A 26,144-nucleotide genomic window follows, 5' to 3' on the forward strand; every position below is an offset into this window, starting at 1 on the left:
CAGGTTGTTTTCCTCACTCACGGTTATAATACTGCAGTCTCTGAGGCAGTAAGCAGCGCTTCTCACATTAGGTATGCTGTATAACGTGCTAACTTTGAACAGCAGCAAAGCATGCTACAATGAGCTTTCATCAGTAGCCTACTTCCAAAAGCAGGTTTCACTGGACTACATCCATCTATAGATGAAATTTACACACACATGTGGTAAGAGAGAGAAATAGAGCTGGGATGCGAAAGAGGAAATGGTGAAATTTAGAGGAGATATTTCATAGAATGAGATGGAAATGTTACAAGACAAAACGATTTAACACCATTACACTGTTTAGGTGTACGCCTTCTGTAATCTACCTAGCTCACAACAACAATCACAGTGCTTAATTTGAGCCGGTGGTTTCCGGTGCGCGGCACCGGCACTTATTTTTAAGGGCCGGCACTTATGTTCCTGCCTCAAGCATTTACTTCTGGCAAAAGACACATATGGGAAAGACTGAGGAAGAGAAAAACGAAAAAGCGCGACAAAGGGTGAAAGCAGAAAGCTGCACGAGTGAACTGAAGGGGCAGGGAGTGGCTGTAAAGGGACTAAAGAGGCCCGAGATGACTTCAGGATTACGCTGCCTCAGTATCCTGTGCTCGCACATTCAATTGCAGCAGCCGCGTGTTTAAGAGGTGGGTGTTGGGCGCCGGCACTTTTTTATTTACAAGTTAAACACTGCTTGCTCAGCAATGCACAATTCACACATCAAGAAAAGCCCGTGCCAGCAATCCCTCGCTGTGTGTAATCAGTGCCGCACTTGCGTTAGCCGTGCCTCACTCTGTGCGGCTTCCTGTCTTCACCTTGACAGTGACTCGTGGGATTGTCATGGGGTTGGAATGCTCTGCGGCTTACCTCGCACTTCCTCGAAGATATCTGCTGACATCGAGCCATTACTGCGGCAGTGCCAGCTTTGAACCCTACTTGCAAAAAGACGTGGAAGAGTTCTCGCCATGTTAAGAATTGACCTCAGGAGGCGGGAGTCCAACTTCTGTGTACACACCTTTATGATAACACTGCACGCCTCCTACCTCTGCCACGGGATGTGTGCTACAGATTTATGTATCACCCTTTACAGACATACTGAGAAACTCGCGTTTGTCTTTGTAATGAGCCGAATGATTCGCTATCATCCATCGTCATCTACCACAAGACGTATTAGATGTGCTTAGGACACATTTATGGGTAGGATGCCACATTTGGTTGTCCCTCCCTCCACGCAGACACTTGTCCCTAAACGCTGCATTTCAGGAAACCTTAGCAATCAACTGTGTTAAGTTACAGGAAAGGATTTACTAATTTTCCAGCTGATCGTTTGGCCACACCCCACTACACGACCCCACCACATGACCCCACCAGAGGACCTGGCCACAACTATATTACAATGGCGATGATTTTCTTTGCGATTTCGTAAAATTGTGCCTTCCATTAGTATGTGTCCTGGTTATCGCTTACACCTGACCTTTGAGGAGGTCGCAATTCTGGTTACTAGATTAGCTTTCTACAATATACCCCTATATTTTATACGCATGTGTTGTTAATACTTAAATAACTGGACTAGGTCCTACCCCTCCATTTTAGAAGCCCGTCGCATCTGTTTATTACCCGACTACGATGTACTTCTATATTTTAGGAGTCTGTCTCTCTCATTAGTATATTGGCAGGCTAAAACCTTTTCCTGCATTTTAAGAGCCAGCATATTTTATGAGTAAATTTTATAAAGGTTTGGCCTATGGTGGGGTTATCTAGGCCACCCATCATCCAAAGGCCAGTTGACGTAGTTACCTGTTTACTAAACTTCAACACTCGGTACAAATTGACCTAGCAACGAAACATAACTCACCCTGTTACTCTAATCTACATCCATGCCCTCTCCTCCCTACCTATTTCCCCACCTGTCTCCTTGGCTCCCCTAGCCCCACCTCCTTATCTTCTGCATAGTCCACAATACTGCTGCCAGGGGCCAGATTAGCAACCACACTCCGGGTGGACTTTTGGAGCACTGCACTTCTGGGACGCAAGGGTCGCAAGGATCCCTGCTTCCCAACAGAGAAGAGAAAAAGCCTGAGCTACAGAGCCTCTGCTCTTCTGGAGGATAGGAATATTGGGCACCCTTCAAGGCAGGTTGCTACTGCGGCTGGATATTCTTACCTTGAATGCTCCACAGTCAGAAAAGATAGAATCCAGTGCTCTGCTTTATACTTATTCAATATTTGATCACGTATTGGGCATAAGCTAATGCTTGAGCCGGGATCTATATCTTTGTAACCATGATGACTGCACTTTGCACCTCCTTATGTTTCTTTCCCAGGGTACGGGCCTATACCCACCACAACCTTGTGGGCAGAAAATCTGTATCATAACATGACTCCAAGCCATCTGGTTGGCGGTGCGCCTGAGACTTCAACAGCACATACAAATTAGGCTACAATCACACATGACATAACACCATACTAGAGTCTTAATTCTCAGTCCTGTCATGTGCACAACATAGTTGCAAGCCACATAACTGGCTAAGCATTTGCCATCTAAATGGCATATTAGCTCAAGTTATATTTCTACTTCACACTACACCAATACGTCTACTACCAGTACACCACTAGGCACAAAGTCTGGCATGTACACATGTGCAACACAGTTCCAACCCACATAAATGGCTAAGCTTTTGCCACCTCAATGGTACATTTAAAGCAAGCAAACCCAAGTCAGCTAGTTGTCCAAGAGTTTACCATCTCAATTGTACAGACATCCATAGTCACATACATGTATAATAGCATTAAAGCTGCATAAATGGGAAAGATGCCTCTACATAAAACATGCACATGCGGCCAAGCAATGGGCTACTGTACACAGCAGCAGAACAAAACAAAATGGAATGAGCTTTGTCACACACACATATCCATGCACATAATGCTCCAAAAGAATCCAAAACAGAATCTAGCTGGTCTCGATCCGATGTATTCCATCACTAAGCAAACAATATGATAGTCTACTCCAACCGTGCCGGTCACTATCTAGTACACTAAGAAGTAAAAAATATGAAGCACAACCAAATATATTTTCACAAGTCCACTTTGGCTCTGGTCAATGAGAACCCTGGAACTGTAAGGTGGACCAGATTCAGAATAAAAACAAAACTACAATGATGATAAAACATTATAATACAGGGGTGTGGAATTAAATAAAATATTTGCTTGCTGATGGGACAGGTTGCTTCATAAATTTACCTGGCCTGTAAAAAAAATCTACTTGTCCTTTCAGTGCCATGTAGTGTGGCGACAAATTATAGCATCAGTCTCATTATATAAGAGCTTTGATAACAGCCTTTCTGGTTATGACAGGGCTAATACTATTGTAGGGCTTGAACACTAACAAGTTCCTTATTTTGCCACCTTTCTGCAGATCTACATGCTGGGACTGGTGGTAGCAGTAAGCAATATACTTCGACATTTCTTTATTTAAGCATTGCAACAAAAAGTGCATACTAAATTCTGAAACCTCAGTGCTACATTTCTACTTTAGATGATACAGAAACTCAAATAGCCACAATTCAAAGCCACGTACCACATTCATCTTATATTTTTGTAATTATTCTCCAACTAATACAGCCGTCAAAAGCTTGAGGTGTTTCTAAGAACCAAGGAGCGGGAAACACTGCACTGACTCTTCGTGGACTGGACCATTTAGTTGCATGTAAATTGGAGCTTACTATTTGTCCACAAGGCAGTGAAGCCCCATAGATGGAATTGTTTCTCCTCCCTTTCTGATTCCGCATCTTCGTCAGCAGAGGGAACGACATGAGGCCTATAGAGCTCCTCAGCAACTGTTACCTGAATTGGCCTAAGAGTACCCAAATGTAATAATCGATGTCACTCATATGAAACAAAACTATTAACAGTGGTGGTGGTACAGTCCACTTACTGACCTCGCCCCCAACAGCAAAATCACAAGGGGCAGCAATTATGCACATTACGTTTCATGGGTTTGATCTCATGGTGGGCAGTTGTATAACAGGACTATAAGAGATGGAAGTGCTAGCCACAAGGCGGGTTCAACTATTGAAAAACGACACCACTTTTTCCCAGGATTAGGACTAAAGCAATACTGAGGTAAGAGAAAACAGAAGATAATGTATACAAAGTGAATACAATGTATCGTAGTCACTCACTAAAATGAAACTGCATTAGTGGGAATCAACGCCGGTAGCGGCTAGGTATAGAACAAAATCAGATAAAATATTCATAAGAGTGGTTGCTCTGATTTGGGAAATTATTATTTCTCATAAGAAGAAAGGGTTTTTAGATTTGATCTAAGGGTGGATGGCAGCCAAGAGAGCTGTATGAATGCGACTGAAGTAAAAATTCTTGGCAGTTAGTGGGAGGTGCCCGAAGAAAATGAAAGGAGGGAGGAATAACCCAGAGTGAGTGCAGAATTATGCAGGATGTCAAGCACAGCACATCAATGAAAGCCAAAGCCACTGTAAGCCAGGAAAATGTGGGGAGTTACCGCAATCGAAGGATTCAGAAGAGTTAGACAATATGAGTGGTTGAGGGCAGAAGTATCCCAAAAGAGTATGGAGAGGCACGGAAAGTAAAGGACTTAAACTCAAAGACACAGTGACAAATTCAGAGTGACTAATAGACCAGCAGCATGGATGTGGCATGCCTAAAAAAATATCACTGACATATAACCACCTTTAGTCATGGTTCTTTTACGCATGAAAGAGCATGCTTGGAAAGACTTCCAAACTAACCACAACCCACACATAGTTGTCTTGCTCTTTCAACTACTCTTGAATCATCATTAAAAAAACAGCCTGGTGTGATTAAGTTACAGGCCTTAATTGCGAGAGGTTTGCGAAAGGTTCAGTAGTGCCAGTGTTTCAGGTAGGCAACTGCACTGATGCCAAATGCTTCCAGCTTTGAAGTCTGCCAGCTAGGCCACAACCATTGCCAGAGGGAGCACATCCAGAATGCTGAGCGAGGCTGTACTTGCAGAGGACTCTAAACACATGGATTTTACCACCACATGACAGTTTGGGATTGATGTGCAAATCAACATCTATACAAAAAACTACTGATAATTAGTCTTACCTATAATCGAGGGGTTGTTTAATGTTGTTTCAAGTTTTTGAGATGAAGGGAATACACTTACCAGGACGGGTTCACCCACAATCGCTGGAGACAGGTTGTGAAATTAGGAGTACTGTAGATCACTGGTAAATATTAGGACCTGTGACACTATCCTCTCTAATGTCTGGCCAGAGACAGCTATAGGTTTTCGCTGCCTTACCAGCTTCATCTTATTAAAAAAATAGTAAATATAAAACACACACGCAGATGTCCATAGAGGGGCTCAGCCCTCTTCATCCATTGGTTTGGTTGGCCTGCTTTCACGCTTGCCTCTCTCCAGCACAACAAATGGCAATGGCTCAGCACACTTCATCCACTGCGTCTCCTGCACTGAATGATGCGCTTGTCCTGACCACATGTCCATATACGCCTAAAAAAAAAAAAAAAAAAAAAAAAAAAAAAAAAGCACCACTCCGTGCCAGGGCTGCTGGAAAAAAGTTCACTTTGCCAATATTCTTTTTCTTTCCATTATTTATCATTCACTTTCAAGCCATCCTTGTGCATTTAAAATATGTCACTGCGTTGCAGTAAATCAAAGACAACAGTACCTTTTCTTTCTGCCCATAACAATCATGTTTTTCTGGTGTGGACTAAAACTATGAAGGTTCTCTCTACACGTTCTATGTGCAACTGTATGTTAGGGAGCACCTGCAATGTTCTGTTAACGTATATTATATGTAACAGGTATTTTTTACACTCAATAATGTTAATGCCAGCAGAAGGCATGTTTTCTTTTTCTTCTTTTTATTATAATGGCATATGCTTGCAGTTAAACAAATAATAATTAAACACTGCACAAGCTTGCCAAGTGCGGAAGCAATGGCTTTGCCAATGCTTGTCCCTTCACTGTCCTTTTTTATAGCAGTTAGCATGGTGTTTGATTTGTGTAACATTGTTCCTCTGGTTCACACAAAATAAAAGAAACTTGATGAGATCTGCCACAGACTCAAGGTATGCCTTTGCTCCATCCCACAAGGTCTGTGACACAAACTAAAGAGAACAACATCCTTATGAAATTGTAATCTGTAACAAGTTATTTATTTGCTCACTTTAATTAGTTGTAATTCTGAAAGTAATTCAAATTGTCATGAAAATGTAGTAAGCAGTACATAAAAAAAGCAACACTCCTTTGAGAATGTGGTTTTTCAAATAACATACAGCTACAGATTTTTGTTGGACGTTTGGAATTAAATCTATTAGTACATGAACACATATTTAAGAAGGAGTTGCCTTTTCTAAGAATCCATTTTACTAGATATTTACTAGAAACGTAAATGTGCGTGAAAGCAGATTCTGAATGCACGACGAGTATCCTGTTCCTGAGTCGGAAAAGGAGGCAGAGGTTTGTCTGTGCAAAAGTTACAGGGCATCCATTTGACTGATGGCAGCAAAACCAAAACCAGATGCAAGGATCGGGGTATCCATTATTAAGATTTTGAGGCCCAACAAAGACTAGAGTGCAAATCAAATCTTTCTCAATGACATTTAAACATTAGAGTATTCACCTCTCTCTTGATCCTGAGAATTCACGCACCATCCTTCATAATTAAATTGAAGGGCTAAAAACCTTATTTGTGTAGAAAGATGGTAAAGTTCAACAGCTCTTTCGTTAGCTTCATTTGTAGGAGGGATGGGAATAATCTGCCCTGCTTCTGATGAAGTGGGTTTTCATTGCTTAACCTCTCGTACTTGGACTTCGCTGCTACTGTTTTCGTAATAAGTAGGTGGTGAAAGGAGCTGAATTGTCCTGGCCCATGGGTTGGTGAGAGAATTGCTATTTGATACACTATGGGAGTGCTATGAAATACATCATGCGCACTTAGAAGGTGCTTTCCGTTTAACTTGTATACATTCTAGGAAGACCCTGAGATCGGTTTAGTGTCTACTTTTATGTGCTCTTTTAATCTGTTGTTGTACAGAGATGTGATAGCCAACGCCGGTGCCATCAATCACTTGGTTAAAAAGTATGGATTAATTCACAGTGTTTATTAATCTCACACAATCCACAATTTGTAGGTAACTTTTGGAAAGTTGATCAAAATGTGGTAAAAAGTGGTGGAAATTGACAACGTTGTGAAAATGTCTGTGTACTGGACGTGAGAAAATAAAGTACATATTTTATCTGATGAGGAGATGAGGTTGACTAGGGGCTTTTTAAGGTGATCATGTGTTGTGGAACAGTCAGGAAATAAACACAGCCCAGTTGTCACTGATGCAAAAGGCATGAGGAGAAGTGGAGATGACACGGACAGATAACTTGGATGTGTTAAAGATGAGACGGTTATATCTCGAAACCACGAGTGCTTCAAGCACCCATGGCTCAACAACGAGTTTGGAACAACAAACTCGCTGGTATCACTAATGCCTTTACCACGAATGCCTTTACAACGATTTTTCATTGTAAAGGCATTCCTGGTAAAGGCATTCCTGGTAAAGGCATTAGTGATCAGCATGCACGGTTCCAGCATGGTTCTCCCTTAGCCCCCCACCCCTAAAAATTACCGTGACCCCCACAACCACCCCAAACCCCACCCCCAAAATTACCACAACCCCAGCCCCCTCCCCTAAAATTTAAAGCACCCCAACCCCACAACCCACCCCTAAAACCTAAACCCTGACCCCACTCCCCCTAAACACTAATCACCCTAAGCCCCCCCACCCCACCCCCAAAAACTAAAATACCCAGAGTCCCCACCCCCGCCCCAAAAACCTAAAGCACCCCAACCCACCCCTAAAACCTAAACCCTGATCCCCCTCCCCAAACCCTAATCACCCCGAGCCCCCACCCCATCCCCATAAACTAAAATACCCCAGATTCCCCACCCCCAAAACCTAAAGCACCCCAACCCACCCCACCCCCAAAAAAACAGCCCCAGCCCAACTTACCTCCTCCTTTACTGCGTCGACTCCCTTCTTCTGTGCCTTAACCACGCATGTAGGTGGTTCACACATGCGTGGTTAAGGAACAAAAAGACAAGAAGTCGTGGAAAATGAAACCTTTGTTTCACTTTAGTTTTCCACGACTTCGTGGTTAAGGAGTCATTGTTCTGGGTGTTTCTTGATGAGACACTGCACAACTGCTAAGAAGTAATAAACAATGACCTAACACCTGCTTTGATAGGATGGATATCAAAAAGTAAGGAGTGATAAATATTGGAAAACGTGGCAGGCAGCAAAGGATGGTATAAATGTGACTACTGTTAAGTTTAAATGAAGTGGTGCAGGAAGGTGCTGTTAGAAAGCAAGGAGGAGACAAATATAACCGATTAAATGGTTACATCTTAATTACTGTGGACCCTAGTCAAGAAAAAAAGTAGTAATCTGCAGCGTCAAAAGTAGGCCTACAAATGAGTGCAAATTCAGTACTTTTTGGAATTCCAACTTTCTCAACAGTAAGCTTGGAAATCTGTGTTGGGATGCAGGTTTTCTGGTATACTATGTGGAATGTTTCTACATAACAAGGGGACCCAGGAGTCGTCAGGGACCTTGGGTAAACACTGTAATACAAAACAATGGCCCCATGATATATGAATGCCACAGTGGTACCAAACAAATGGTTATTTATTCCAACGAATAATCACAGGGGAAAAGATTTGCCTCTGTGAAGAAAGCCCTTCCCTTATACTGCCACCAAACCTAAATGTGAGCCAATTGTAATCCTGGAAGGAGAGTTACTCTTCCTTTCACTTGAGTCATTTCCAGGGAGGGAAGGGTTCAGATCGGAGTATGTAAACATCCACAAACGTATACTTGTGGGCTTTCACAAAATTATAAGAAAAGCCACGCCATGCAACACCCACTTCTCAACCATAGCATGGGGTTTGCTCCTGCTAACTATTCGGCACCCATGGAAAAGAAATCAGCAGAAGAACATCCATTTTTGTCTGCTAGAAATCCTTTTGTGAATTGACAGCAGGCATAAATGGAAGTATTTTCAGTTTTAAACACACTTTTTACGTCCAAAACTACCTTTATACATCAGGGTCTTAGTAACCTACCAACTATTCACTGCTACAGAAGTCTATTTTAGTGACTTAATGTCACACTTGAGTTGGTTTATTAAAAGATTTTTAGAAAGAAAAAAACAAAAAAGATTGAATGGGGAAGTTTTACGATGCCATTTTTGTCCCTGCCCTTTTCCTGTTCGTTCATCTTTGCTTATTTAAGGCACATTTTCCATTCGTGTTTCAGCATAGCCCACAAAATCACAAATATAAGCAGGAAAATGAATTGAATAATCGAGGAAATGTTGAACCAATGCAGAATTAATTATTTCCACCTTTGTAACCCACAGACTAACATTTGGCGTTTTAATACATTATCTCTGTAGTCTAATAAAATAGAAAACTGTGACAAGTTTCTGACATTCTTGGTGCAATAAACGAGTATAAGGTGTTTGCATTTTTGTGCAATCACAGGAAAAACATTGAGCCAATAGGGTGTGTCTACAAAATGGAGCTAATGGAGGGAGTATAACTGGTCATGTACATGTAATGATTAGTGCACCTGCAAAATGGCATCTTACCGGAGCGTGGAATGCCTGCTAGAGCGTGATATGCTGTTACCGACGGGGGATGGTAAGTTGGTTCCTCTATGCAAGTCTTCAATTGACCTACTCCAGGGTTTCGACTTATCCAATGAGTTTTCCACATTATTCTCCAGGCACTCAAAGTCAAAACTGAAAGGAAACAGAAGAAAGACTAAAAATAAGAGATTTGTAACAAAAACAAGTGTGCATCGTTTCACTTTGTATAATGATCGCGCATGCCAACTTTATATCTTTTAACCAATTACCAAGGTATTGTTTTCAAATTATCTTCAATGTGGTACTATTAGTTTAGGCAACCACAAGTGGCCAAGAGGAGTCACAAACGGTGTGTGGAATTGATTTAGAAAGATTTACGAATCATCACACTAGCCAGTTCCACCTTCATTTTGCCTAAATAAATCCATACCTGATGCGTGCATTCGCGTAATCTTTTCCACCATAACGTCAACCTGACCTGAGTGCCAAGACATATATGTACAAGCATATGAATAAAACTGCTATAACTTTTATATATTAATTTTGATTTTGCATTCCTTCCAAGTATTGAATCGTAAAGCACAATATTTATTTCTTCAATATGTTTGAGATCTTTTTAATATTTTTTAATAAGTTTAATTTAAAGAACAGCGCCTATTAACTATATTTTCTATACATGATAATACAATGTACAGATTGGAACTATAAATATTACTTCATAGTATTTAAAAATACAGACATACATTTAAATGTGCAAATATTAATGTCCGCTGTTCTGTACAAGGTCATGATTTTGTTAATGATGACTAGCAGGTACTGTTCCAGTCCAATTCATTTCTCCATTTGGACATGCCTTTCAACCTATAGATAGGCAATCCACCAAAATCATATGGAAAGCTGAGCCAGAGTTAAGTTTTGGGTGTGGTTTGGCCCTAAAAACCAATACGCCAAAGTACGAGCCAAGCCACCAAAAGACTAGTATGTGGTTTGTTCTTCAAATAGGCCACAGAGCCAAGCTGGAGCAATAGCTTTGGCTTTAGCTGGGGTCCTCCCTGCCTTGATTTACTATCCTACATCTGAACACTGGTGTGGAGAAAAGGCAAACCTTTACCGCGACCACTGGTTATAAGCAATTAATGATGGAATGACTGAGGACTCTGGCAGTATGTGCTACCCTCAACATTGCCATTATGAACGTGTACTGATCACAGGCATGTGCCAAGTGAGCGCCACACATCCCAGTTGAGATTTATTTAATGGTGAAAATATATATAACACATCTGGTGTAGGCAGGACACATTTATACTCAAGCGTCCTTGGACACCAATTCCTCTTGTGCACTTTCTCTCTACCCAGGGCTGGCCTTAGCGATGGTGGCGCCCTGTGCGACAATATTTGTTGGTGCCCTCCCAATGACCACTTCCGCCACAGATTGCCTCACCACTACCCATTAACAGTGTTTTTCAAAACTTCGATCGCTCTCCAGTCAGAACATTAATCACCAAAGTTATCTTGACATTTTTAATGTTGCCTGAAAATTGCTGGAGGAAAGGAGCACTGCAGCAGGTGCTCTTAAAATCAAAATATACTTGCAAACATGGCGCCCCCACCTGAAGTCAGCACCCGGTGCGGTGGCACTGATCGCACCGCCCTAGAGCCGGCCCTGTCTCTACTAAATCCCACGTCACAGGATGAGCCTCTGCTGCTGCATATGTCCACACTACAGCTGGCACAAAAGGGGGATATGTAGTATCTATGCAACAAGAACTGTGAGAGTAACAGGACGCCTAAGCAGGCAACAATTTTGAAAATCTTTTGTGCTTGGAGGGCTACATTAGCCAGGTATTCCATCCCTGTCGCCATCCACAGCGTTTATGGATAATCAGGTGAATTCAAACAAAGACACCATATTTCTAAAGGGACGATTATTCCAATCGATTGACAATGGGAATAGAAAGGTCCTTTTGAGAAATCTGAAAGATCCAGCACAACTTGTCACAGCATCATTCAGGTAAGAAAGGATCTTCCATCAGGTCTGACTCTCCAGGACATGCAGTCATCATTGTATCCTTGAGGCCGAGGATCAAGATGCTGCAGTTTGGAACACAAGGGCTTTATCAAGGCAGAACCACTTTTTAAGATAAATCCTTACCTCCAAGGCTAAGCTTGGTGAAGCTTAAGGAAACCTAGCTGCAGAAAAGCCAAAAAGGGAAGTGGTACAGAATGAGCTGCCCTTCAAAACTGGAGGAGCCCCTTTCTGAAGTCAACAATCTCATACAGGGGCCAAAAACAACCCACAAGCAGTGCACCCTTACATGGACCGATGTAGTTTTCACTGAAAAAAAAAAAGCAAAATTCAGAATACACCAATGAGAAAGTGTGCCCTTTCCTACGTATTTGATAACACCAATGAGATATTTCTCAACCCATTTGAGCTTCAACTCCTGGCTACTGTCGGACATGGACGTTTTTTAGCCCATAGTATATATTCCACGCTTGTTTCTCAACTGGCATTACCCGTACCATTTACAGGTCAGATGATGATAAGTTGTTAAACTTTGAAGAAAATGCACTGAATATAGGCGTCCTTTGAATACATCAAATGTGATTGAACCGATGATCATGTGGTGGAAGTTATCTAACAGGGGAAATTAGAACGAAAAGGCTATATCGATGTCCCATATATCTCTGTTCGCAGACTTGGAGACTGCAGGATGACCCCACGAGATACTCAGGCTTCTTGTCATCTGCCTGAAGAAATTGTCCTGATCCTGGATAATAACCCTACAACTGAGCACACCAGCAGGCACAATTCATCGTTTTTAAACATAATTTCTTTAGAGGCAGCCTTTCCTCTTTGCCGCATATTCAACGAGGGATGAAGAGGTGTTGGAACCATGAAATTGTGATACTGAGGACATTAAAGCCAACACAGGTTCCAGTTTTGCATGAGGATGCAGTTTCACAGCTCATGCACGTAGGGGATGACCTAGGGGCCTGTGCTTGTGAGGGTATGGTCAGGACATGCGCGTGAAGAGGAAGTTTCACAGCTCAGGCGCTTGGGGGGGGGGGGGGGTAGGGGGGAAGGCCTATTGCCTTGTGCATACAACAGTACAGCCAGACCATGTACATGAGGATGCAAATTTCATAGCTTGAACATTTAGGGACAGGTCCAAAGCACACATGTTTGTGGTGGGATGCAGATTAGAGGTTCATGAGACTGTAGCTTTGTTTCCAGATGTTGTGGCAGTTTCACATGGAATGGTTTTGTATGACTCGTACCTGGAGCACTACATGTGGGCAGCTTTTACATGGAGTCATGTCTGTCCCTGCTCCAGATTACAAAGTCACTGAATCTGGTTGCACTTGTCCAGCTATCCTTTATATTCTATTTCCCTACAGAGTGAATGTATTTATTTGAACGATGCGGCTTGTCGTCGTGACCCATGTAATCAATTGAAGAGTTCAATACAGGAACTAAACACTCCAAAAAGTGGGGCGGCTGTAGAAACATGGAGCAAATGAAGAGAAGCAGAGAACAGTTTCTGGGACCTTGCACCTTTGGCCGCACTACATCTACCCTTCCCACGTATTCAACTACTAGCCAGGAGGTGGAGGTAATTAATGAATGAAAAACTATAACCAAAAGTAACAATGAGCTAAAAGAGTGTTGCTCCTCTAGGTGAGCGCTTACTGGGGACAACATGAAAGCCAGTGTTACAAGTTTCATAAAGCCAATCTTGTTTTGTTGACCTGAATACTCGATTCTTTGTGCTAGGCGAAGCAGCGCTTCACCGAGCACACAAAATGTACAGCTTTCAAATAATTACTACTAGAAAGTGGAATTCATATTCGAGCCTTATTAAGACAATAAATAAATACTGTGTTTCAGGGTACTGTTCCATTGCGGACTTCAGGGAGGCTGCAGGTAATGGGGACATTAAAGTAATAGATGAGCTCAGTTGAATGAAGGCCTAGTCAGCTACAAAACCTTGTATTTCAGCTAGGAGGAAAGGGGCTGTCACTATCTTTCGTTGGAGGGGCTCTGGCCTTGGATATGGCCGGCCCTCCCACTGGGTGCCACTCATAGCACCGTCTTCTGAAGCAAAATATAAGGTTGGTCCCTGTAGAGTTTCCAAATAGACAAAGTCTGTGTTCTAGAAATAAGGAACGGCGCTCACTGATATCCCACCCAAGTCACAGCATCCATTTTTTAAAAATATTTACCGTGCCCCTGGAAGGGAAGAAAACACCCCACTCCCCCAAAATTCCAAAAGGAAAACTGAAGCAAAAAATATCCAAGGCACTCGTACATATTAAAGAATTTAAGTCCACAGATCCATCGATGAAAGTTTTTCTTGAATTTATTGCAGCTTCCTTCTTCATCCTCATCCAAAACCAGCCAACATGTGTCTCTTCACGTGACCAGACGGTTGTCTGAGAGACATGGTTTACTGGCACAGTTTTTCGAGATATGGACTTTAGGTATTACATTTTGTTTCAATCGGTAGAGCCTTGATGAAATCAATGCGAGGATTGGTCGCGTGACGAAACACGTGTTGGCTGGTTTTGGATGAGGTTGAAGAAGGAAGCTGCAATAAATTCAAGAAAACCTTTCATCTATGGATCTGTGGACTTAAATTCTTTAATATATACGAGTGCCTTGGATATTTTTCGTTCCTGTAGAGTTTCCATTTTGGTAAGGTTTGAGGGTAAAATAGGTTCCAAACCACAACATAAAATGCTGGTGGGGCCTCCAGTGACATTTACTAGCATGGTAACTGCCAAACTAAACACAAAGTCACTCATCAAACCGATATGAAAAGACACAGGCTGTGTGGGCCTCGACCCTCTGACCATATTTACGGCCCTCACACAACACCACACCTACCTTAGACCCAATGGCGTAGTAATGGCACCACTGACCTAAATGCAAGCAAGGAAATTGGACCCGCCATTCTCAGGTTTAATACTAAAAAACAAACAGTAATCATCACAAAATGGCCCCCAAGTCCTCTTAGACCTGGTGCCAGTGCACCTGCTGCACTATGGATAGCAACACCACTACTTAGACCGCTGGTCAGTAAGATGCTGTCAACTAAGCCAATGGCTAGAGGCAGTGCTTAATTTGTAAACAAAAACGGGCAGGTGCTCAAAGCCCTCCTTTTAAACATGCGCCTTCTGTAATTAAATGTGGAAACACGGAATACTGAGGCAGCGTAATCCTGAAGCCATCCTGGGCCTCTTCAATCTATATAAAGCCACTCTCTGCCCCTTCAGCTCACTCTAGCAGCCTTCTGTTTTCTCCCTTTGTGACGCATTTTCTATTTTTCCCTTCCTCTGTCTTTCCCATATGTGTCTTTTACTCACAGCAAATGCTTGGGGCAGAAGAATAAGCCCCGGCCCTCAAAAATAAGTGCTGGTGCTCAGCACCGGAAACAACAAGCACAAATTAAGCACTGGCTAGAGGTCAACCTTCAGGAGGAGGAGGGCTGGCGGGGAGGGTTATTGGTCTCCCATCAGTAGTCACCAGAATAACTTCAGCAGAATAACTGACAGAAATGTGCTTGCTGCTGCCTTTGAGTACATTGCTAAAACCATTGTTTGTCGGTCATTGGGCATCGTTGTTCCCTGCTCCTCTGACTTGAGCACTATTTGAAAACTATCCTCATTATATGGTTGCAGTGTACCAAAAGCCACAGCAAGAGTGAGGCTGCCTAGGTGAGAACATTTATCGGCAAAGTAAAAAAAAAAAATTTAATAAAAAAGCTCTCTCTCTCTCTAGAAGTCTGCGGCTTGAGGCTTCTGGCAAAGCACATCTACCGTCAATACATTCTGTTTCTTGGCATCAGAAAAAGCTGACTTCATGCAATGGCTTCTTGCCCTAGGGCTATTTTACATCAAAAGTGATTCTGCACTACTTTGAACTTAGCAAACAAAAAACATATTATGGAAAGCACCGAGCCATATGTTAACGTACTTTTGTTTCTCTGGACACTGAGCGCTTTTAGAAGCCACCGGAACTGCGTCTGCTGTATGTCCACGGGACAGTGCACGATTAGGAGTCGTGTACATGTATATTTATGCATGGCAATAGAAAAATGTTAAGGAGAGGTGTGTGGCTTTAAGTGTTAATAAAATATAACCTTTCACCCCAAACTCAGAATAGCGTGATTAACAGTCACATGCAGATTACACCTGGGAGTGTCACGTTTTCCCAGAACCTTAAATGTGTGTAGGAAAAATATAACAGAGGCCATTTTGTGCAAGCGCGTGTTGTAGCTTTGAATGTTAATTGTAATTAAAAAATAGTAAATAATACAGACAGGGATTAGCAGAGGGGGCCGACAGCAGCAGACAGAGTTATAGCCAATGACTGAATGGGGAAGTTCAAAGAAAGCCAATGATTGAAAGGGGTGGGCCCAAAGCCGACTCTACCTATACTATACACAACATACCTTTCTGAGGAGCTGTACTATCTAAAACCAGCAATACAAAGGGATGTCAAGTAATCATAACACAATTGAGACACATTCTCAAGAATTGTCAAACACTATGTTAAAAAAGCTGATACATCCAAGTGAAGGGAAGTGTATTTACAGCAGTAGACCTCTGCCACTTGGTGACACCTCCACTCCACTCCACATCAGATGTAGCTACAGATACTTTTGAGACCTAGCTTTGGCAGAGCCAATAATTATTGCCTTTGCGACCTATTGGCTTTGCCACCCCTTTGCCAATGCCGAGCAGTACCAACAAAAATAATCTAATTTCCCTCCATGGTATACATCATTAGCTACAAAAGGACGAAAAAATAGTGCAATATTGTGTGCACATGACACTATAAGATGCAGGGTAATGACGCATGCATACAGAATGACGCGGGCACCATTTTATTTACATTTGTGTCTGTCATTCAGAGATGGTTGCTGCCACTTGGAGCGGTAAATTGAAATAAAATCAAATGTAGGTGAAATCGCTTATTTAAAAAAACAAAACAGAGTAGCGTGGACACAAAGTGGCATCTGATGGGCCCTGAACAAGTGAAAAAACATTTTTTTAAAGGATTTGCGTTTTGGGGGAGTGTGGGAGCAACATAGGAATAGGTAGGGAGAAGTCAACATGGAGACAAGGGTGGCCCTGCATCTGCTAGGCCCTGGAAAAATTGATAAGTTGGGTGGAGGGAGGAGCATGTGAGGAAGTGGGGCGTGGGAATTCAACACGTGGGAAACAACAGGAAGTGGCAGGCAAGAAACAAATCAAAAGGGACCAGTAGAAATGTTATCGAGGCAGTAGACAGAACATATACAGAGACAACCAGGAACAAAAGTGCATGGAACAATTTGGTAATATTTCACACGGTGATGCACAACCAGGGGGGTACTTACGTGACAGCATACTGTGCGAATGACAGGTACTCCACCAGAATATCCAGGCCTTTGTTTTCTTCATTCAAGAACTCCCTCACCCAGCTGTTCGAAAATACACATCTTATCAGTCAATTCAGCTTTTTAGAATTAGGAAAACATGCTTTCTTTATTTGGCTCTAGAATAATAGCTTTCGCAATAACGCTGCAGCACGCATGTATACAGCACGTCAAACGCCCATATTTTTTTTACAGACAATAAATGTTAATGTTGTATTTCATTTAGTCTGCTCGTGTTTGTGTGAGTTCATTCATGTTGTAAAACAACGCTTGAACAAATGTTTCAACATATGCACTTTTTCATTACTTTTATATTTATAGTAGAGATTTCATTTAACAACGTCTATACAAATCATATCATCGACGTCATCCCTAAAAGCAGATGCTCAATTTAAAAATTCCCCTCTTTACAATGCTTTTATGTCCAAAGTAACCACAGAAGTACCGACTTTATTGAAAATGTTGGCCAGGGGGAGAAAAATCCTTTTATTTTTTAATACCAGAAAAGAACAAAAAACAAACTCATTTGCTGGGCATTTCAAAGAACAGCAGCACTGTATATGGAAGAATAATTTTAATACTGTCATAGTGAAAACTATCCTAATGGTTTGCACAAATGTGTCTTTGTTGTGGATTCAAAGAGCCCAGAGCACAACTATCTAACTTGATGTCAAACAAAATATATATGAACTGTGTAAGAAGCTGGTACCATAGAAAGACCACAGGCCACTGAAGTCGGAATACCACTCAAGGTATTACTGGGGTCATACCTGCTAAAACCAACTCCATTCGAATTGATCAGTACAATCAGAGGAGACACCATAAAATCAAGCTATGATATTCGGATTAGGTCTCATGGTCAATTCTAGTAAAAGGCAAAAATGAGCAGCTGCAGAGGGAGCCACCAACATGGACGTGGCAGATTGACCCTGAAAGCAGCAGACGGTAACAAAAGTCTTTGTACTGGTTCTTCTACTACCATGTCTTATTGCATCCCTCATTCTCTAATAAAAGTACTTTGTATCATCCAGAATATACTAATCTTAATTTTTATTTTCAAAATTACGACTATTGATTGTGCTACATTTATTGTCAGGGCGTACTGTCCACCTGATCCCAGACCTTAAGGACACGGTCTCTAGTCCTGAACCTTTTGCCTACAAATCATTGATTTCAGGGGGTCAGTCCAATTACATCAATGAAAGCAAAACAAGACTACAAGACCCAGAATGCATTAGGCTACTACACAAAATCAAAGACTGGAAACAATGCCTGTAAAAACCTTGAGGTTAGGGGTCACCCTTCCCAGTGTTTCCTTTCGTACTGAAATTATTTAAACGCATATTTATCGGTTTCTACACCGCTCTAAGTTCTTCAACTGATTCTAAAAAAAAATGGAAATAGAATGGTACTGGAAATATTAACATATGTACGGGATTAATTAAGTGGATACAATGTTTGACTGAATTTGAAACCGAGTCAAACAGCACACTGTATAAAGTGAAGCAACCTTATAATTGGAATTCATTTTTTGTTGATAACGCAATCTACAACAATAGGGTAATATTGCTAATGAATGTTAACATTTAATGTACCTGAGGAGACAAGAAATTACACACGACTGTGAAGTTTTATGAATATATAAAGCCAAAGAGATTCAGTTCCCTGGAAATCAGATGGGATTCATTTCTTTTGAATATGAGAAAATATCTTTAAAACATCTTGTCCATTATTTAGAGAAACCTTGTCCAGCATAGTTTGAATTTGTACCTACAGAAGCCCTCAGTTATCTTGTCGGAGAAACTGCCATTTGGGTAGAGGAAGATGAAAATCTACTACATGGTATGGAATCTTGTTAATATTTGTAAAGTGCAGTCTTTTTCGGCTCTTGCAAGAAACATGGAGGATATCTTCACACATAGGACAAACAGCTCAAAGCCAATAGCAGGGATACTTCTATTAGGCAAGCGGAAGGTTTGAGGATGTTGAGCAAGCTCTAAAGGGCTTATTTACTCTTGCAGCAAAAAGATTTAACAGCCTTCCAATTTGATTTGCACCCTTTCTGCCAAACTGAACATAAAACGACCCATCTTAAGAATATTTAGAGATGCAGTGCTGTGTCTCATGCAGGATAATCAATAATCTGGTTAAGAATACAAGTCCATGCACTCTTTCACGACAAAAGACAATGATCACATCGGTTCTATTTTGCCCACTCTGTGGAATCGCAAGAATTAATTAGGAACTCTACCACCCATCTTCCATTCTTGATAGCAATCCTCCTTGATCTCACATCTCCTCAAAATCACATAGTTTTGTTTACAGCTAGTTGGCTCCATTTTATCACTTTCATTCTTATTACTTAAGTGCCCTCATTAGATCTCCTCCTACTGTACTTCTCTCAACACTGGTGTTATCACCCATTACAGTTTACTTATCGACCTAAATATGTATTGTGTCAATAACATTCACATTGAAATATTGTTATGTCTGAGTTAATTGCAGCAAATCTACATTTACCTCGACTATATTTCAGGAATGTAGCTCATGCTTAGGATATATATATATGAGTAGGTCAATTTAATGGGGTTGATAATGTGACTCGCAACCTCGATGCCCAGGGCAAATTTCAGCTTCGATGCATTCCAACTTTTGTCACCTAGATGCCAAAAAAAGTTTGCTTCACCAAAAAACGACCTAACGAACAAACCAAAACTTAAAAAGAATTCCCTGTGTGTTTGTGCCTCAGTTGCCTATTTCTACTTCCCACTGATCAACATCAATACAGCATCTTAGTTTCAATGCGTTAACCACTGCTGCACATCTGAGGACAATCAGAAGCATGGCCAAGTGAGTAAGACGGTCACCGTAGACCCACTAGCGACCTGCAGGCCACAAGTTAGAATCTCTCAGCCCTCCATCCTTCCAAGGTCACTGGAATAACAATCTTTAACACTGGGTCATTGTTGCACCCGCTACAGACCGTAATGAGAAACATCAAAGCGTGGCATGACGTTCTATACTGCGCAGGCGGATCGCATTCGGAAATACCTCTGCGTCAGCGGTCAACCACGTTAGTGTGAGATATTAGCATGTATAGGGTTGCACCGACAGACAGAACCGATTAACGCGACTTTTGCCACGCTCTGCTCTCTATTAAAAATGTAATTTCAACGGCTTTAATGAGTTGTTTGGAATATCTACCCACTACCATGTTGTTTTGGTTTTACAAACAGGCATACACATTTGTGAATTGCCAGGGAGTAAAGGGAAGGGGCGAGAACATGCACATGCACGAGAGGAGTGGAAAGCTATGGAGGAACAATCCGTTCTACACAAAGGACAATTCCTACATAGTTTCCAGCTAATGTGGTGAAAAGGGCCACGCATTTAAAATGAAAGGCAACTCCAGCCCTTGTAGTGGACAGAAACCGTTGAAAAGAAAGGTCCGGATATAAAGGTTCAACAATTTGGATCGGTTTAGGTTTAATTCCTAATACAAGGAGAAGTGGTGGTGGTCTGGAATGTTAACCTTAACTCTGCTATAATAATCACCAGCACGGCACAATGGACGACATAATGTAATGCATTATTGGGGGCGGTTACGTTTTCTCTATGACACCGGTCCTCTCGAATGCAGGCTGATGTGAATTAATTGTCACTGGATGTGCTATTAATGATGATTAAGGACGTAGCTTAAAATGGTCTACTCTTTAAATAATGCATTCGGAGTATCCCAGTATGAGAAAAGATGGACATTTGTGCAAGCAAAGTGTCAAGAATTTAACTGTTCAAGATATTTTTATATGAAGTTTAAGTGTCTCTTTGTGGTCTATACAGCTAAGGTGGGTCTTGGTCAAATGATTCTCGTAAACCCCGTTCAACATTATATTCCTAGGCTTGTCCTCACTTGGAACAACAAAAGCCTGGCCTCAAGTTATCCATTCAGAATTACTCATATGATAAGTGGAAATGTGGCAGCAAAGCTGAGGAACTCTTGACCTACTTCAAAGACATGTTGTTCGGTTGTTTTACTGGTTAAGATATTAAATTGCAGTTTTTTTTCCAATCGGTGGTAGATGCTAACATCAAGTTATTATAATGGTTAATCTGTAAAGTGCATCCCAGGTGCATCTAGGTTCCAAATAACAGGTGTTTATTCCTACCCAACAAAACTTTGCTTATTGTATTGGCCTCGGAGGATGTGGAGCATTTAGGATTCAAATATGTATGTAGGTATTGATATAATATTTATATCGCATAAAACTAGATAAAAGGCAGAAGAGCATTGTACATAGTTAATGGCAGGCTTAAAGTCTGCAAGTAATAGGGGAGGAGGCTGAGCTGAAGGCGGTTAATGCATTGTGATGGAGTGTTCTTTAAAAGAGGTGAGTCGTCAACACTTTCCTAAATTGGACCAGCTTTAGGGCCTTCCTAATGGATATAGGGGTATTGTTCCACATCCTAGGGGCACAGACGGAAAAGCTCTGCCTTTTCTCTTGTTTTTTCTTTTTCACAATGGCAAGAGGAGCCAATGGAGTTCCAGCAGGGTGGAGGTGATGTGAGCATATTTCTTCAGGTTCTGGAGGAGACGTGCTATGGCCTGTAGGATGCCCCTAAAAGGTGCCAGTGTGGAGTCTGGGAGGTCATAGAATGGGGAATTACAACCATCCAGATGTGGGAGTACAAGGTCTAGAACAGCAGTTCTGAAGTTACTTTCTGGAAGAAACAGTTTGTCTTTCTTTAGAAGAGAGAGCTGGTACCAGGCTTTATGTTTTTTGGCAATGTGTTCCTTGAGGGAGAGATTGGTGTCCATTGTGTATCAAAGTGAGTTGGCATTGAGTACAAGTTGGGGTTCGAAACCATCAAGGTTCATGTCATCAGGCCACGTTTGTACTGTATCTTGTTCTTGGCAAACAGAAAAAATTATGTCCGAGAGCTTTAGGCAGGCGCTGTTGATCCAGGTCCAGATGATGTGCAAGCACTGATTGAGGAGTTGAATGCCTGAGGCAGAGAAGACTTTCAAGAAGAGTTGAGTATCATTGGCTTATTGGTAAATCTTGATTTTGTTATCTGTGAGTAGAGCACCAACCAGCTCCATGCAAAGGCTGAAGATGAAAGGTGACAGTATGGAACCCTGCGGGATTCTACATGTGATAGGGATCTTTTGTGATCTGGACGTGCCCATGTAAAAGAACTGGTGCTGGTTGGAAAGGTAGGAAGAGAATCTGTGAATGGCACTGCTGGTAAATCCCATTCACAATTTAAGGGTGCTTATGAGGGTGAGGTGGTTCGACTCTGTCAAAGGCAGCAGAGAGGTCCAGCAATATCTGGAGGAAGATATCATGAGGGACATTTTCATCTGTGGCAAAAAGAGCATTGTCGACGATGTGTACGGTAACAATCTCTGTGCTGCAGCTTTATCTGAAGCCAGACTGGCAGTCGTGCAGGAGATGGTTAGCATTGATGTGATTTTAGAGTGTGGCCATGTGAAAGTGTGACTATATGATCAAACCTAGATTCCTGATCACAAAAGTGGTGATAAGAGGGAGGGGAGGAGACATATGTTGGTATGTAGTGGGAGCTGGGAATGGCAATGACAGCCAAGAAGGAGGAGAAGGTTTAACTTCCATGGGAGAGTGCCATACTAAGAGACTAAACCAGAAAATAATTGATTGAAGGCTTGTTCATTTCTGTTTGAGGCTCCTTTAGGGACCTGAGGTTTGCACAGCTTTAGAATATGGCATAGGAGAACCATGATGTGCTTGCTTCGTTTGAATTTGGAGAAGGCACCATAGGTCCCTTGCCATTCATATGAGATGCAGTTATAGAGTTTTCACCAACTTAGGTGTTGCGCTACCAAGTGCGGAACTACCTAGAGCGGGGCCACAGTGGAGGCTGTAACCTCTGTGAAATGGGTGTAGCTGAAGTCCTTGAGGAAGAAAGAGTAGAAGCAACAAATAAAAGAGCACACAAAGCTGGCAGCCATGCAGCACTAAAACTGGCGAGTGGCAGTCTACCAAGACCTCCTTTGTATATGTAGAAAACAGCACTGAGCTTTGAGGGTCACTGTCCAATACTTTAGGGTTGCACTGTTTCCTAACACATCTGTGGCACATGCGCAGGAGGAGTATCTGCAACAGCACATGTATGTGTACGGTACAACATATTTGCACAACTAGGGATATTTCTTTTTATTGAGAGAGTCATGAGTAGGTGGTAGAGGATTAGCACAAAAAAAAGATTTTTTATATATTTTTTGTTCATTGATTTGGTCCTTATTCACATTTTGGTTTCCTCCACCACAGCATACAGCACTGGGGCAACTGGTCAGCCTACTTTGTCCATTGGGCTTCGTCACTGTGAGAGGCAGTCTTTTGCTTGTGCACAGCTGCCCAAAAAAAATTGGCTTCGGTGCCAGGGCTCATGGGCTAAGGTCTTCTTTATTTTTATTTACTTTCACATTTTTTATTTTTGCAAGCTACTGCAAGCTTCCCAGGCACTGCTATCGGACCTCACTGCTCCTTGAAGTGGACCACATCTTGCACATGCACTGCTAATGGAGACCATCTTGCAAATGGCCTTTCAAATCATTCCAAGATGGACGACTCTGCATGCACTATGAATTTTTTTGTAAAACTTAATTACAAAAATCATCATGAGATTGCCATCCATACATAAACAAAATCTAGTTTTACAACAAAGAGCATTCCAAGTTGGCCACTCATGCCACACGTTTTCCTTTTTTTTACTTTTCCAAGACACACAAGTTGTTGCTTTAAATACTTCGAAAAAAGAGGGGGGTAAGAGAGGAGGATTGGGCGGTCCAGTGTACACCCTCCCAACAACGTACTAATATGATTTGGTACACTGTTCCGAAATTGAAAGAAAAGGAAAGAGAAAGAGTCCTGATAATCAGGAGCAATAGTCCTCACACACCATATTTGGTGTCATGCTTCATCATCGGACAGCTCCTCGTCAGACTGGCGCTGCAATGTCTGACGGGCACCCCCCGAGGGGGGGCTCTTTGCCGGAGATCTTTTTGAATATACTCGATGATGCCGCGGAGCCAAATATGGGTCCGAGAGAGGAAAAAATGTACAGAAAAAGAATAGTAAAATTGGCTCAGATCCCTCACTTAATAGTTTATTATTCGCTGTTGGGAAATGGTCAAGATTAAAAAGAAGTCAAGGGAGTGAAACTGGAGACAATGCCCGGACACTCACACAAGAACAATCAAAATAATTAGGGAGGATGGAAGGGATCCAACACTCCTTAGTATGCGGTCGACATGTTTCGCGTCGTTGTTGGTCCAACAGGATCCCGTGACGCTTCTTCAGGACCTACTAAATCATGAATTTTCTCCAAAAGAAAAAACAAAATACCTACACTCCTGTTGACTAACACTCACAGTCAGGGTGTCATCAGTCGCTTACTAGGACTAAACCGGACTGGCTTTCCTTTCCTATCAGTCGCCCATCTCCATTAGACAATAGGCTCCATGGGATATCGCTGGCCCATCGCCCGGTACACAGAAAATTTTCTTGGTTACCGGTGTTAGATGCAGCACCTACCCGGGGGTCGCGTTCCCGAACATCAGCCATCTTGGAATGGTAAAGTTAAAATAAACTGTAGCTAATGGAACAAGCATTGGAAAAGCCAATAGCTCTGCTGTGAATGCCAGACCCATTGGCTTTGCCTATGATTATTCTTTTTGTTGAGGGAGACATAGGAAGGGGGAGCGGATTGGCAGAGCAGCAGGTCTTTTCTGGTGGCTCAGCAGGTAAAAGAAACAGAAATATTCTTTAGATGGTGGAGGTTTGGGGAACATAATGAGGGAACTTGTGGCAAGATAGCAGGTATCTGCGTATTTGTGTGAAGCACAAAGAGTGAGCCATGTTGGAGGTAAAAGGGGGTAACAGGACACCAACTATTCCTTTGCTTCTCTGAAGGGGGGGTCACATGAAATATAAAGGGGGTTAGCATGAGGTACCAGGAATTGTTTTTATGTTATTTTGGCCTATTGTAGCACACATGATGCACAGCGGTGGAGAAAATGGGAAGGGAGGGCAGAGGGAATGAGGTTAGAACCCTGTGAACACTTCTCGTACTCTCTTGAAATGCCTGTGATTACTACTTTTCTCCAGGATTTAGGACAAGGGAAGACTTTTGTTTTGCATGGGAGTTTCTCTTCAGGTCCATAAGCTGCAGTCTCTAGGACTGCCAATTCAAGGGACTGGGCCCTTCGTCAGTTAACACGAAAGAAGCAAGACTAGGTCCTGTGAGGACCCTGCAGCTGGCTCATAAAAACATCTGGCAAAACAGCCAGGAAAGTTTGAACACAGGCGGACAGTGTCTGTTTTTAAATACTAAGTTCGACTTAACAGTAAATATGTTTTGGGCAACAGCAAAGTTTGTGACTCCATTAGAAAGACCGATAAATGCACAATTAACACGTTTGCACCCAGGCTGTCTTGCAACCCATGAATTGGCAGATGCACTGAGGAGAATTTACTGCACAAAGCATGGGCTAAGATTTGTTATAGAAGACGTGTGGGGGGCTTGGAAAGAGCAGGTGCAACTGTTCAACAAATAAACCAATATCATGACCTTTTGCATGCAATTTAGAGAAAACTAAAACAATCAGTTCATAAACAGTAGTAAACTCTCCTATGGAGACATCGGTGCCACCTTTTCAACTCTCAGTTCTGTGACTTCAAATCCAGTCTACATGTCAGGTTCTTCTCTCACCTGTTGGTGGGGAAAGTGCAAAGTGGGGGCACTTTCTAACTATTTTCTGGTTTTAGAAACAAATCAATGACAATATAACATATAAAAAAATATTCGAAGTGTCAGCCAGCATAGCAATGAACAACGGGTGCTTTCTCTCATCCATACAGGTAAAAGGGGTACATCACATGGAAAGATTGATAAAACAGTTGTACCATATTTTCAAATCTTTCCTATGTCACAAAGGCCACAGAGCTCCCAGTCACATCTCAGTTTAGGCCAAAATGTTCCATTCACGGT

General features: G+C 42.0%; 1 protein-coding gene across 6 annotated transcripts in view; it reads right to left on the reverse strand.

The window, feature by feature from the left end:
• Positions 1–26,144, reverse strand: part of FMNL2 (formin like 2) — a 469,979-nt gene that overhangs the window by 131,374 nt on the left and 312,461 nt on the right. For all 6 annotated transcript variants that reach the window (XR_011201574.1, XM_069225173.1, XM_069225177.1 and 3 more), the window contains exons 5-6: positions 17,076–17,159; positions 9,688–9,840 (exon numbers count right to left, since the gene is read on the reverse strand). Coding sequence is in view for 5 of the 6 variants with exons in the window: in XM_069225173.1 (XP_069081274.1) it covers positions 9,688–9,840; positions 17,076–17,159 (237 nt within the window). In the remaining variant the exon portion in view is untranslated. The remainder of the gene's footprint in view (positions 1–9,687; positions 9,841–17,075; positions 17,160–26,144) is intronic.

This window comes from Pleurodeles waltl, chromosome 3_1 (assembly GCF_031143425.1).
Source record: "Pleurodeles waltl isolate 20211129_DDA chromosome 3_1, aPleWal1.hap1.20221129, whole genome shotgun sequence".
Classification (NCBI taxonomy): Eukaryota; Metazoa; Chordata; class Amphibia; order Caudata; family Salamandridae; genus Pleurodeles; species Pleurodeles waltl.